Source organism: Adiantum capillus-veneris, chromosome 3 (assembly GCF_014529385.1).
Source record: "Adiantum capillus-veneris isolate H3 chromosome 3, ASM1452938v2, whole genome shotgun sequence".
Classification (NCBI taxonomy): Eukaryota; Viridiplantae; Streptophyta; class Polypodiopsida; order Polypodiales; family Pteridaceae; genus Adiantum; species Adiantum capillus-veneris.
The window spans coordinates 28838073-28853574 of record NC_140933.1 but is presented as its reverse complement, the minus strand read 5'-3'; the positions used below and the strand labels follow the sequence as shown (position 1 = coordinate 28853574).

The window sequence follows — 15502 nt, the reverse complement described above, 5'->3', positions numbered from 1 at the left end:
TGTGTGACAAAGTTTACATTGCCACTCCATATATCGGCCGCATATGTTGTGAGCATAATCCCACTCTTTGCCAGGAGCTTTTTTATTCTTTGCATTCTTTGTACCACTTGTGTCCACATTTTGCTCCATTGCTTTTAAATTAACGCTACCCAGAAAATGATCCTTAATACGTGGTGCACCGCCTGATTTTGTTGTGTGACAAAGTTTACATTGCCACTCCATATATCGGCCGCATATGTTGTGAGCATAATCCCACTCTTTGCCAAGAGCTTTTTTATTCTTTGCATTCTTTGTACCACTTGTGTCCACATTTTGCTCCATTGCTTTTAAATTAAAACTGAAGACAAAAGAACCAGATGTTCAGTTTTTGAAACATTTTTCTTATTTTCAATATATGTTAAAATTTATAAACCATTCAATATGAAAGTAACCATGATGCACAATATGAGATTTTCAATGCACGCTAGTCAATCCACATATCGATCACCTATATTGTGAGCAACCATACACATTACAATGCAGTCTATGCACATTAAAATAACTATAACAATGCTATGAATCTCTCTATGCAATTATTATTATAATGATTATTTATATGTCCACTTTGTTTTGCAAACAACAAGACACGTCTAATTTCAATTGCTACAAAAAAACAAACGAAAGCAATGAAATATATGATTGGTCATTTCATGCACTAATAATCTATCGTAATACATAATGCACTCTCTGTATAAACCAATGCATGAACTAATGCAAATAAATCTTCAATATAATCACTCAATTGAGGACTACTTGTACCTAGTGAAGGATTGTAGCCCACCCATGCAATTTCCAATTCAATATATAAAAGTTATTTTAACCCAATGAAGGATTATAGCTCTTATGTTGTGGAATGACAAGTGTAAATCAACTCAAATGCAAGGCTTCAAGGATATTTATATGCCCGGTACACTAGTATAGGATATCCGACCCTTGACTATCGACTCGTCATTTACATATGCTCATCTTCTAAAACCAATTACAACCCTCATTTGGATCAATGGCTTCTTCGCAATGAGCATGATTCTCCAAGTTTTTAGCTGTTTTGGTTTCGTACCTTTATGTTGGTAAACGAATTAAAATTTTTTAGAAGTGGTTACCAAATTAAGGATCACGTTCGGCCCAAAAAAAGCACCTGTGACTCTGTAACCTTAGGTCAATTCACAAGGAGATGACTATACCCACCACTCGGATACACTCCCCAAGGATTTTCTTAGCTTAAAGACCGCGGTTAGCACACTGTTTACTATATATAATCATTCCCGTCGGGCTTTTTCATTTTCCCGATGGGCCCGCCGGGTATATGTAATAGCCCGACGGGCCCCGCAGGTAAAGATGCAAAACCCGGAGGGCCAAGGGGCTCTATAGGTTTTTGCAAGTCATAATCAAAGTCACATTAACAAATAACGTGATCACATGATTTTTTCATGTACTTACTAAAGTTATTGATGTAATCACATGATCGTGATTACGTTAATGAAATCATTGTCAATAAGACCTTGTGATCACACAAATTTTTTGGTAATTACATAAATATTAAATCCATGATCATGCATGAAGAAAAATAACTTGCCAAAAAGCCAAAATTTCCATGGCCAATCGTCGGAGTATTCCTTTCGCTAAAATATTATGGCCGGACAGTGGCCGGAAAGTGGTCGAAAAACGACCAATAGTCAATGGCCAATGGACAGTGATCCAACAGTGATCCAAAGTCGATGGATGGTGGCCAGTGACCAAATTCAAGGCGGACTTGTCTTTTCAAGGGCGGCCACACATGGATGCATTGGAGAGTCCAACTTGGACTTGTCTACACAAGGGCAAACGGCTACCTCTCATGAGAGAGGGCAATACTTTTGGCCTATGAAAGGAGGCCTCTTCTACACACAAAAAGGCATTGTGGAGTATTGTGAAGCTGATGGGAGGTGGTGAGAGTGAAGCAAGGTGGGAGCTCCATTAAGGGCATAATCCCTTTGTAACCTACTTCTTGTTTGAAGTACTAAAGCCATTGAGTGGTTTCTTTTCCATTGATGTAGCCCACATTGGGTGAAACACGTAAATCCTGTGCTCTCTCTCTCTCTACTATATAATCTCTCATGTGTAAAAATTATCTCTCTCTATTAAGTAAACTACTCTAATATTTACTTGGCTACGTCCTATTTCCTAAGAGGTGGCATTCATATCTAGTACTAGGCCCATGATATTGCTACTAACTCGCCATCTTGCACGCATCGGTAGTAGCCAAGACAAGGGCCTCCAGACAGCTCAAGGACTACTAGTCTCCTACCCTAGTGCTGGCTGCAGAAAGGTGGTTCTAACCTTGATGTTGAGGCTTGGATGAACACTGGTGTCCAACCGTATGTCGAAACTTATGTATCTATCTATGTGCATGCATGTGTGTGTGTGTGTGTTTGTATTTGCTAGCATAGTTCTATGTGTTTGTCTTATACCGATGCGAGTATGCTAGTCTACCAGGATCAGATTTTGTGTAGTTGCAAACTTGCAAATTGTAGTGAATGACATTCAAGTGGGATGATGGAGTTGTTATTTCACATGACCAGCGGTAAATTCTCTCTAAAGTCCAGCGCCCAACCCTACATGTAGATGGTACATACACTATTCGGATAGTTTATCTAGGTTGATGGATGCTCATAGTAATCTGGAGGTTAGAATGATCTCATGGGATTTGTGTAGTGGAAAGATTCTATTCAATGAATGCCAGTACACTCCTTGCCATCCTTTTTTAGTTCATTGTGGGCTTCTCTAGATGATTTGTCTAGATAGGATGGGCAAGCTGCTAGGTTTATTTTCAGCATATAGAATTTTATGAGTCTATAGGCTACCAATGCTTGGGAAAGATAGTTTCTTTGTTTGTGTCCTCTCGGACTAAAGATTGGTCCTTGCATAAATCAAGTTCTCTCACAATTTAGTACCTTGTTTGGCTAGAGCCCTACAACCCTCTACTCAATTTTACCACCGATCCAAGTAGACGAGATAGCATATATGCTTAATACATGTGTTTAAAAGGATCTCAATTGTGCAGGTCAAAGTATAGTGTAAAGTGCCGAGTGGAAACAACAGTTGAGAACCTTTTGCAAGCTATTTCTATAGTAAACTCTACCCTCTTCTACAATAGTTTTATGTTTAGATCGTTCTCTTTGTTGGCACTACTTGCTTCCATGTAATGGTATAGACATGGAGTCTATTCAATCTTGTGGACATTTTCAAGGCCTCTTAAAGCTATTTTAAAGTTTTTCTTTTCAAAGTTGTTTGGTAATAAAATAGCATTGGCAAATAAACCACATTGGTGATTGTGATGGAATTAGCCTTTTAACTTGAGTTGGAGCGGAAAGTAAATAACATATTGAGAATTTCCTTGAGCATTCTTTTGTGCGTAGATGTATAGTGAGAAAGAAAGTGCTTGGATGGAGAGGGCAACACTAACACATTACTTCATTAACATGGCATGAAAAATACTTGTAAAAGAGAGTAAGAGTTTAGAGAAATTGACACCAATAGAGGACCGGATTAGTTGGAGCCAGTCTCCCCTCCAATAGGCATTTGTATTATAGATTCTTCCACGACGGAAGACTTGTTTACAATACAACTGATTGTGTTCCTTGAGACTTTCTTGATGTGGTGAAGATGGAAAGCTTCACTCACCAAGAATTATCATAACAACAATAAACATCATGAACTTGAAAAATGCCCAGCCTCGATCCCAAGACCGCAGGGAGTGAGGAAGAAGAGAGAAGTAGAAGTAGCTCTACGAGAAAGAAATAACCCCTTGCACATATTCACTCATAGCTCTTGTAGCATAGCTTAGCATAGTGATAATGGAGATTAGAGAGATTGATAAGCAAGCATGAGAATTCTCTTGTGTGGATTTGCATCCATAGCCAAGATCTTGTGGTAGTAGGCACTCAACTTCTCAAGCTTGGAGAAGGAGATGGAGTTCTTGCTTCACAAGAGTGTGTGAAGAGAGGAACGAGAGTGAGAGAGATCGTGGGATGAGAGAGAGAGAGAGAGAGAGAGAGAGAGAGAGAGAGAGAGAGAGAGCGCTAGGTCGACCCCTTTTCCAAGGCTTCTCCTAAAGCTCATTGGGCCATGTAGCCCTCTAGCCAATGAGAGCTTGGGTCCCTTTGGGGCAAGATGTGTAGTCTCTGGACAAGTGTCCTTCTTTCCCTCTTGTGAGGTTAAGCTAGCACCCCCCTTGCTTAAGCATAGCCCTTGCTTAAGCAAGTTGCCCCCTTGTCTGCTTGAGCAATGTGTCTCTACACTTGACATGTGGCCCCTTTCTTTTCATAAGAGTATGGGTCCTTGGTGAGGTGCATACTTATTACACACATCCCTCCTTTGTAGAGCTCGCCCCCCTCTTTGTGGCAAGATATTTGATCTTGGTAAGCAGGCAGGCCCCCTCCTTAAGCACAACCCTAGCTTAAGCAAACTGTCCCCTTGCCTGCTTGGACCTTAGTTCACTAAAAAGTAAAAATTAAAGACTATGTCTTAAGGCTTTTAACACTTACCTTTGGAGGTTTTAATGAAGACAACCCTAAGGTCTTTTGCTCCATTGGTTAACCTTGCTCTTTGATAGACCTTTTCTTATTTGGGCCCTTTTACCATTGGCCTCGTGTTGAGATAGATCTATAAGCACATCTATATCTTAACCCTTGTTCCTGTTTATTCTCCCACATTTAGTGATCAATTTAATATGAGAAAATCATTTGGGTTGGCTATATATTAGATTTTATGACACTAATAGCAACAACCCAAAAGCCCCTCGAGCAAAAACGACACTAGGAAGTGAAGAAGTGCAACCCAAGCAAGGTATGTTGTTGCGGTTCACGATGTTTATGTGTGTGTGTGTGCGCGCGCGCAGGAGCTCAACATGTTTTTTGTCTCCACTCCCAATCTAACACCTCTCCCTTCTTTATTGGTCCATTCGTTGCCTTTATTTCTTTTGAACTTGTTTGAGTTGAGCATGCATTTTGGTTGGGACTCAATATGCACTACATGAAACATACATATGGCTGCAACGTAAAGGTCGAAAAATGTATTCTTCTATACATACATGTGTGTGCACAAAGGTTTCTAAGTAGATGGTGATAATTGTTACTTTGTGGCTTTTTGTTATTTGAAATAGAAGCATTAAAACTCTCACATAAGTGGACCCCTTCATAGCATGATATCCAATATCTACACGGTCTACCCTCACGACTAAGTAACACGGGGTGTTCAATATATTAAGACGCATCATGGGATCCATGGCAAGGGAGTGTGCGCGCAAAAGCAGAGGTACCGTCCAATTTTAAGCAGATATGTCCGAGTTTACATTTTCTATCCTAGTTTACTTTTGCCTGCGTGAGTTCACAATATAGGGGTTATTTTGCGCCTTGATGGCAACTAAATGCACGCGCCTACGTGATTAGATCATCTTGCTGCCATGGCCCAGGTTGTGGGTTCGAGTCATCGGTCGAGCGTTGACCTTGCATTTTTGTTGGCCGTCGATCGCCCTCGAGATGCATGCGTGTCCCCTCTGACGTCGATCCCATGACAGGGTCTTCGTTAAAGACCCCGTGTTCTTTAGTCCTTTGGACGATCCACCTATCATGGCAACTTTCTTCTTGAGCAATATTTTTTGAATGAAAATAAAATGATCTGACTTTGGAAGATGGGTGTGCCGAAATTTGTACGTGGGATCGCTCAAGGTTAACATCCCCAATCTTGGAGAAAATTAGGTCATAGGAATCAAATAGATATGTGGTTTAAAACACCTCCATAGTGTCGAGTCTAAGGGCTAGATGTAGCTGGCATAGTAGAATCGCTTCATTCATAGGAGAATCCTTTCTTACGTGACCCTTGTGAGTGCGAAAACGCTTTTATTCTTTCGCATAGAAAAGAGTAGTGTCCCTAGAGAGTTGTCAACTGAGTAGTCCTTTGTGGCCTTTTCATACCTGACGCACATGGCGTGAAGTCTATGTGAAAAAAGTAGAATCCTGCAAAACAGCTTTCCCAATCGACTGACTGTCAACAAAATCAATCTCTCTCTCTCTCTCTCTCTCTCTCTCTCTCTCTCTCTCTCGGCTTCAAGGAACTCTTTCTCTGTTTGAGTGTGTATACTCTCTTTCTCTCTCATTAGTGACGGCCTTATTATTTACTAGTACTGCCAGCCGCGGCGGCCTCTCTCTCTTTCTTTCTCTCTCCCTCTTTATCGTGCACAATTTTTTTTTGGAGTGTAGCTTTCATTTCGGAGTTCTCTACATGTGTAAAGTGCACTCTCTCTGCCATTATATAATACATAATACATAATTTCTCTTTGTGACGTTATTGCCGCTGGAGAGTGTGCGTTTATTTTTTTGAATATCCGAAGAGAAATGTAGAGAGATTTAACGCCATTGAATTTTTACAATGTTAATTTTATAAAGCATGCTATTTTTACTGCTGGCCACTCGTCATGGAAAAACGCAACTACAGCGGACGATCACTTGCAGGTCTCTCTCTCTCTCTCTCTCTCTCTCTGTTTGTGTGTGTCAAAAGCATGTATTTATGGTCTATTCGCAGACTGTTGGAGTCAAGCAACTTGTAGCTGTGCAGGTGGAATACTTACCACGGTATGCTCTCTATGCGTTTTGAGAGAGAGAGAGAGAGAGAGAGAGAGAGAGAGAGAGAGATTTTTTCACATTCCTGTCATATGCATGCATGTGTATAAGCATGCTATGTACGTGGTGTGCGTAAGATCAACATACGGCCCGTGTGGAGAGTGGGTATACAATCTTCTAAGATTGTATACTAGTCCCTTCTGCATCAGTATTTGAAGAGGCTCAAGATTAAATGCTTTCAAATAATGCAGACTTGTAAAGAAGTTATCGTTGCTTATCAGGAGTCAGAATGCCGATGCTTCGGAGCAAGGGTATAACAGGTGATCAACAATGGCAGCGTTTCATCCGTCATTTAAAGCGTGATCGATGGCGACATAGACTGACAAAAAAGCATTCTGTAGAAGATAAAAGTAAAGAAAACGATTTGGATATGGCCGATGTGGAGGCAACATTTGTGGCTGCTTTGGAGCATCACCTGATACTGCATGTTCTAAACAATCTTGATTCTAATGACTTGGCCAAGCTGGAGGCAAGTGTGATCTCTCTCTCTCTCTCTCTCTCTCTCTCTCTTATATATATATATATATATATATATATATATATATATATATATATATATATATATATATATATATATATATATATATATATATAATAGATATATGTATGTATGTATATGTATATGTATATATATATGTGCGTGTATATATGTATGTATGTATATGTATACACACACACACACACACAAACATGTATGTAACAAAGAAGAAGAAACCACACATATGAAGCTAAACAGCATGCATGTTTTCAAGATGAGACTTTTCTTCTTTTTTTACAGGCTTGTTCCTCCTCCTTCAGAAAGCCAGCAAACCTTGATCCTGACCACACTCTTAGTCTTCCAGAGCTTGCTGCTCGGACCATGTGTGAAGCTCGGAGCCTCGTCAAACAAATGCCAGAGGACAGGAAAACAGAGCTAAAGCACCGCTGTGGCGGATCGTGGAAGCTTGTTTTGATGTTTCTGCAGTCTGGGGAGCGAGTGAGGCAACATGCATGCCCGGACGTTGTCGCTGGGCAGGGTCACAGTGTAGTTTTGAGTAAGTCTGGAGCAGTTTATACTTTTGGAGAAAACAATGCAGGACAACTAGGCCATCCCTTGCAGACAGAGCTGTGGAAACCTCACTTATTAAGGTACAATATGTATGCACGCCTAGTTTTGGGAGAGAATGCAATCAATTATGCTTTGTAAGTTTGTTGAATTGGGCATGTTGTTGGCAACACTTGCAATAAAAATGACTCTTTGGCATTGCTCGAGCTACTGCAGCTTGCTTGATGGGGTACGCGTGACTCAAGCGGTTGCAGGAATAGAGCGGACCATGCTTGTCACCGACACAGGGCATGTATATGCATTCGGAAGGGATGTATTCGGTATGAATGAATATCCATCCGCTGAAAGCAAATTAGATGATCAGCTAGTCAACGTCCCGGAACTGGTGGAGTCGCTGCATGGAATTGCCGTAGTACAAATAACAATGGGTTACTTCTTCACAGCTGTTTTGTCGCAGGAAGGAAAAGTGTATACTCTATCATGGGGGTTTTCAAAAAGATTTGGGCATGCATGCAATGCCGATCGAGAAGCACGCTTACTAGGTGGTGCTTTGGCTGACATTCCTGTTGTGCAAATAGCAGGCGGGCATTGCTTCCTCCTCGCCCTCGCCTATGAGCCCAAGGGCATGTAAGTATCGCAGACCTCCCTTACATGCACACATCCCCTTTGCAACTATGTCAAGGTGTCAAAAGAAGCAAAAGATTTTCCTGTAAATGCTAATTTTAGTATGACCTTAGATGGTGATCAGGTTCTACACTTTGAGGCGCTACTTTCTTTTTTCATGTATTTTAGGTGTGTTTATTCCCTCGGATGTGGCTTAGGAGGAAAGCTTGGTCATGGCTCCGAGAAGACTGAGGGGCTTCCGTGCCGGATTGCATATTTTGATGAGCATACCGACTTTAAACCTATTGCTATAGCGGCTGGACCGTGGCATGCTGTAGCTCTAAGTGAAGATGGTCGTGTGTGCACATGGGGATGGGCCTATAATGGATGTTTGGGCTACCGCGATGACCATGAATCATACTTCGCACACAAGAATCTACCAACAGTTGTCGCGGAATTAGTTCATCGTGTCAAGGTGGTTCGCATATCGGCTGGCTATAATTCGACCTTTGCTTTTGCAGAAGATGGTGAAATCTACTGCTTTGGAGAAACAAGCCTGGTTCTCTCTCTCTCTCTCTCTCTCTCTCTCTCTCTCTCTCACACACACACACACACACACACACACACACACACACACACAAACATACACATGATGTTATTTTTTTTATTTGTATCCCATTGAGCAGGTGCAAGAAGCGGGTTACAAGCCGAAGCTAATCACAAATTTCAAGGACATGGGAGAGCATGTTATCAGGCTCAGTATGACGCATGCCGGAGTAGTTAAAAAGCATATGTTGGCGTTGACATCATCCGGAAAGGTTTATGCTTGTGGAGCTGGAGCAGGTGGCCAACTAGGAAGGCAACTGATGACGGGATCCAGAGAATCATCCCAGATTGTTGACATAGATTTTTGCTTCAAGTAACACCTCTTCTTTGAGCTGTTGAACTAGTTTATCCTTCTAGTCCGTATTCATTTTAGAGTATTCGAATGGAAATTTTGGCCCGCCTTAGCAAGGACCGGACAAAATCATTTAGTAACCAAAATATATGACTCGTTTTAGTCGTCGCCAATGGTGGTGCACGAGTAGAGAAACGAACCTCTTATTTTTGCTTGATTGGAAGTTGTTATTATGTGGTGTAATCAAATTTATAGGAGCTTGTTAGGAACAAAATTGGTAGCTAATCTGTTCAGTTCTTTCTACTAAAACATGATGCTTGCTTTAGTTAGTGGTAACCATCAACCAAGCAAAGAATATTTTGAAATAATTGCAAAACCGTTGGATATTGAAAAGTCAGAGAGGGGTCCCCCTTTATCTACTAACATAATATGGCGGAAGGGGGAGCCCTTTACACGTGTCGTAATTTGCGACCTGAAGGCTAAAGTCCAAAACAAAAACAAGTCCCTTTGCAAACGATAAAGAGGGAGAGAGGGGAAGAGAGAGGCCGCCAAAGACGGCCGGCCGTACTAGTATTCCTTATGTTGGTGGTATTAAGAGACACTCTAAAGAAAGGAAGTGAGCAAGTTGCTCGTCGTTTTTGGGTGAAGTATATATGGGAGTGGTATTAATTCAGAATGAAAGTTATGTTTTAAGCTAAAGTCATTTTGGCTAGTCTTGTTTCTAGGAAAATGTTATCTATATATAAATATATAGCAACCTTAGTCAAAATATATCCAAGAATAAATAAGAGAAACACCACTAGTATTCAGCTTCATGTGTGTGGGACGTTCAATGTAAATTATAATACCACAAATATCCTAAATCATAGGGAGACTCAGTTGTTACTATGTGGTAGTAAAGTTCAACCAAAGCATCTAAACTAAATTGTCAATAAAATAATCTCTCACCCTACTAGCATGTTAAGTTTCCGCGTACTAAGTAAAAATGCCTAGTTGGCATTCCTAGTTTTTTTAAATTTGCATGCGACTGCAACAAGAGTCAATAACAAGTATGTGACATATTATCTAGACGTTCATACTTTTGGATGTCCGCTACAACTAGAGAGACACGTGCCAATAGAATGGTGATTGACATAATTTTAGCAGCAATAGAACCTTTTTCAATAAAGGAGGGTTTTCAAAGGATGACATCATGAAGAACTTACACATGGTAACAAACTTAGAAAAGTAACATTCCATGATATGATAAGTTCATGATTTGGAGCTCTTGAAGATTTTGAACAAAGGTTTGGCTCTTGGTTGAGTCATTAAAGGGTGTAAGCATGAGTAGGTGGTACACTTTTAAGTGTGAAAAGTTGTTTTTCAATAGCCATAAAATAGCTCAACATAACGATTTTCTATCTTCAATCTTCAAGTACAATAACAAAATCAAGAGAACTCGTGGGAGGATTATGGAGGGAGCTTTTTTCAATGAGATAGCAACACACGGTGGACTCTTTCTTGTTGCACGTTGCCTTGTTGGAGATACAGTTTACAACATCACCATGGCTCTGAGGTACCTTACCTTCCTCTCTCTCTCTCTCTCTCTCTCTCACACACACACACACACACACACACACACACACACACACAAACACACATTTCAATGGTGGCTATGCAATGGGCTTACTTATCTGTGTCACATCAAAATCTTTTGTGCTTGCTTTGATTTTCAAGTTAAAAAAACCATTGACTTCTAAAAATCAGCTCTTTTATGTCTACAATCCTTTTAAACTATACACTGTCAAAAATCAATTTGCACAGTTATTTTCATATGCATAATCAATGAGCTTTTAAGCACTAGATTATGTCTCCATGCATGGTATGCTAGTCTGTGTCTTTTCATTGAAGAGTTCTTTGACATGTTAATCATCTCACTCGTGATTGTTATTTCAGATGGATAGCACCTCTATACACAAATATCAAGCATGAGAAAATGTATCTAACATAGCAAGAGTTTTATAAACTATACAACCTCATCTTGTTGGGGTTGACAACTCACAACCAATGGATGTTACAAAAAAACTTGGGTTGTCATTGATCACGACATTGCGAAAAAAAGGACAAAAGGTAAAGCTTCGAACCATTCGGTCAGATTTTTACATAAAATTTAAAACGATATTATATCATATAGTATACCAAGAGCTAAAACGATATTGTATCATATAGTATACCAAGAGCTACCTACAAATGGTGAGTATGTTACATGGTCTGCATGAAAACCATTTACATTTGAAAATTGTCAATGTACGGAGTTGGCACTTGACAAATCCAAATACTAGGTTGCTTGGATAGTGGTGGTTGAAAACTTAGTTTATCGTGTGGAAGCACATAAGGAGGGGATTTCAAACAAAGCGGCAAGAGTGTCCGCACACATAAATAAAGTTGAAACACTCAACAAACCAAAGTTTGTAGGTACTTTTTACAAGCCAGGTTGGACAGGTTGAATAGTCAGCATATTGATTTGGTAGAAGCCATGTTTTTTGATGTACATTAAGCTAGAATCATGGATGTCAAGAGAGAAATAGAAAGTATTTTCAAGGACATGCAGTAAACACAAGTGGATATGAAGGTTTATTTAATGGCTGAAACTTTTTTGCAACAGTTATGAGATGGGCGAGAAGAATTGCATACACTTGAGGCTAGTGGCGATGTATTTGTGAAGAGCCAAATGGATTTGTAAGTTGTCATCAGTGCAAATGCACAACGTCTAAGTGTTATTGGTGTTAGTGGGCTCGGCACAATAAACAAAGATGTTGTTTTAGATTTATAGATTATTATCACTACTGTTTTGATCTTATAATACTTAATCTCAAATGCTTTTGAACATCATTTACTAATTTTGTGCTTATTTTTATATCCAAGTGAAGGAATAAAAGATGAATACGCTTTTGGCGTGCCTTAAAGAGAATGAGACTTTTGTTAGCAATGCTCTGTCGCAATTGCAACAAGGTAAATAACCTGTGTTCTCACCAGCACCTCCTATGTCCTAGGTATCTTGGGAAGACATAACCATTGTGAAGCTTTGTATAGCTTTCGGCTTGGGTTTACAAGATGAGATGGTTATGGGTGTTTACATGGTTTACTACATCATTTCTTTTTCACATCGGGTAAGTGTAATGATATTTTCTTGGCAATGGAATGCAACAAAGATATTCCTCATGCTGTGAAGGTGATGTTTGGCCCTATATATACACAAAAATCTATCCCACTAGGTATATATTCTAATTTCTAAACATTGCTAACCTTAAATGTTAAGCTTTAAGTTGTTGATTGTGCAAATAAATTGTATGGTAGTGGCCCTTTATTAGGTAGCTACCTAATAACTACCTCATAGCTTTGACAAAGCTATTGGAGATCCTCTAGATACTTACTACATATCCAATGGATAGATAGCAGAGCCATTAATTGTCTTCTTGGTAGCAAATATGAAAAAGCTATTAGGTGTAATATAGCTCTTGGGCAACAATTGGAGTGAAATCTGACTAATAGTTATTAGTGTTAGATAGGAGCTAATAGCTATCTAACATTAATAACATTATCTATCAAGCTTCTTAGAATATGGATAATCAATAAGTATTAACTATTGATAGCTACTAGCTTCTTAGCAGATGAATATTCAATATTTTTTAGCTTTTGATAGCTACTAGCTTCTTAGTATACAAATTACCAGCTATTACCAGATATTCAACAGTTATTAACTATACTCATAGCTACTAGCTTCTTAGCATATGAATATTTGATGGGCTATTTGCTGGCTATCAAACAACTATTAACTAGTGATAGCTGTCCAATAGTTACATATACTAGTTGTTAATATCTATGTACTAGCTTCTAGCACATAAATATGTGATAACTATGTTATTTCTACTTATCAGTTTTGAGATAGCTATTATCTTGTAATAGTTGTTAAGGAATCAAATAGCTCAAAATACTACTTATTTAAAGTGCATAAAATCACGTATTGGTGGTACCACTTTTTGCACTTTTTGGTGGTAACCTTTTAAAAAAGTGAGGACCAGAATTTTTTTTGCAAAAAATTAGAACTTATTAGACTTCATAGTTTTAGATTTTAAATGGGAAAATCTATCCATTGATATATAACATGTTAGTTTATTTTACATGTAATACATGAAGATAGTGCTTGTAAAGTGTTACAAAAGGACTGTTCAAGACACCCTGTTTTGGTACCGCGCGCCAATACAACATTTGGCCCAACTCAAATTGCTTCTAGGACGTAACTATGGAAACTATTAGATAGATAATAGGTAGTAATACATGTTCAAAGGCTAGAATATAGCTATGTATAAACAATTTGGTTCACTGATAAATTTTCAATAGCTACTAGTCATCAAGACTAGTTATTTATAAGAAATTGCTTGATATATATATATATATATATATGGTAGCTATGTGCTAGCTACTTGACAATTATTATCAAGTAAGAGCTTCTCAATAGCTACCATATGGCTATTTTGAAACAATTTGATTCACTAATAGCATTTTTAACGGCTTAAACAACTTACTTTTAGGACATAAATATGATAGCTACTTGACAACATTTATAAGACAAATGATTAGGAGGTACTATATTTTCAATAGCTACTATATAGCTATGTCCAAAAAAAATGGTTTCACTACTATCATTTTCAACAACTATTACATAGTTATTAGATAGTTATCATCTATGAACATTTATTAGATAATAATTGGATAACTATTTGATAGCTTTTGGAGAGCTATTAAAAGTAAATAGCTACAAGAAGATTCCCAATAGGTATCATTTACCTATCTCTAGATGACATTGATTCATAAGTATCACATAAACTATTAGATAGCTTTTAGACAACTATCTAGTTGGCATTAATCATCAAATTAAAAGCTATCACGTAGTTATCAAATACTATTTGACAACAATGTGATAGACACTTTGTGGTAGATATTGGCTAGTGATAGTTATCCAATATCTACCAAGGCTAATGTTTGATAGCAACTTGCTACTAGCACATAAATGTGTTAGCTACAAACATATATTAGGTAGTAGTAGCTTTCCAATAGCTATTAGATAGCTATTGTGTATCAAAAGCTATTTGATAGTAATCTAATAGATATTTGACTGCTATTATCAAATAGTAGTTGTCCAATAGTTGCTCAAAAGGTGTCCTCAAACCCATTCAATATTTATCATATATCTTTCTATAGATAATTTGGTCCATGCAAAGCTATCACATTAGGTATTATGCAACATCTTAAAAACTTTTGGATGGTATTGCTATTATATAGCTATCAAAATACTATTTTCATGCTACTTGAACAGTAGCTGTTGATAGATATTAGCCATGAAAGTTTATATAAAAAAGAAATTTACATGTAGCCATCTACTAATTGCTATCTCATATGAGCTTCTGACAATGACAAATGTGATGTACCTCTATTTCTCTGCTTTATATGACACAACTGGCATATCTTAGCCTCTTATTGGTACTCTCCTGAATCTACCACAGAAACACTGTCTCTTGAGGCTTGTTTTGACCAATCAAAAGCTTATGGACCATGCTGCCATTGGATATAAATTTATGGAAGAAATGGAACCCTAATTTTGGTGCAGGTTTCAAAATAGAAGCCCTACGACTTTCGAGCTTGACTGATGTCGAGAATTCTTTTTAAGCATGAATTAGTAGTTTTTTGAAATTTTTTCGAGAACTCAATTGGTGATCCTGTTTTGATTTTTTTTGAAATGGATGGTATCTATTTTAAACCTCTCTTGGTTCCGATTTGAATTTTTTGACTTTGGTTTTGATACTGGTTTCAATGATTGGTGATTTAGTCCCAGGTGGAGTAGTGAGAAGTGTTGTTTTGGTATCGTCTCAACCACAAAAAGATTGAAACAGGATGTCTAGGGATAATTTATTGTATGCTTGAAAACCTTGGAATGACGTAGACGAGATGTCTAGGGAGCGTTTCGTTGTATGTTAGAAAATCTTTGCGTGACACATCCCGAGATGTGTGGGGAGCGTCTGGTTGTATGCTGAAAGGCCAACGTTTTCAGCTTTGCCCATCGTTAATTCTTTGCCCATATCAGCATCTTGCCTCATGCCTTCAAGGTGTAAGCGTACATTGATTGGATTTGGAGAGATGCCCTCTCTGTAGATCTACTAAAAATAGCCAGAGATTCCTAACCCTAGACCTATTGTACATATCTTGCAACTAACGCACTTCATG

At 38.5% G+C, this 15502-nt stretch overlaps 1 protein-coding gene across 7 annotated transcripts; it reads left to right on the top strand.

Moving 5' to 3' along the window:
- Positions 1-6464: 6464 nt before the first annotated feature.
- On the top strand, positions 6465-12108 carry LOC147460661 (ultraviolet-B receptor UVR8-like). 7 transcript variants are annotated; one of them, XM_086499178.1, is made up of 11 exons: positions 6494-6527; positions 6598-6647; positions 6917-6955; positions 7040-7164; positions 7474-7823; positions 7957-8367; positions 8533-8902; positions 9030-9262; positions 10657-10796; positions 11177-11350; positions 11886-12108. In XM_086499178.1, the coding sequence occupies exons 3-9, from the start codon at positions 6925-6927 to the stop codon at positions 10718-10720; spliced, it is 1584 nt and encodes a 527-aa protein (XP_086355304.1). In that variant the 5' UTR covers positions 6494-6527; positions 6598-6647; positions 6917-6924; the 3' UTR covers positions 10721-10796; positions 11177-11350; positions 11886-12108. The 7 variants fall into 7 exon arrangements, with proteins under 7 accessions (XP_086355274.1, XP_086355304.1, XP_086355290.1 ...); XM_086499148.1 differs by having other exon boundaries at positions 6465-6527; positions 6917-7164; positions 11886-12107; XM_086499167.1 differs by having other exon boundaries at positions 6525-6647; positions 7037-7164.
- Positions 12109-15502: the final 3394 nt, after the last annotated feature.

Bases quoted from the DNA above. Each gene is read 5' to 3' on its own strand.
- LOC147460661 (XM_086499148.1), top strand. From the start codon at position 6,925: ATGCCGATGCTTCGGAGCAAGGGTATAACAGGTGATCAACAATGGCAG. The intron at 8,903-9,029 runs GTTCTCTCTCTC...CCCATTGAGCAG, and splicing joins GCTTTGGAGAAACAAGCCTG to GTGCAAGAAGCGGGTTACAA. The intron at 9,263-10,656 runs GTAACACCTCTT...TCAATCTTCAAG, and splicing joins GACATAGATTTTTGCTTCAA to TACAATAACAAAATCAAGAG.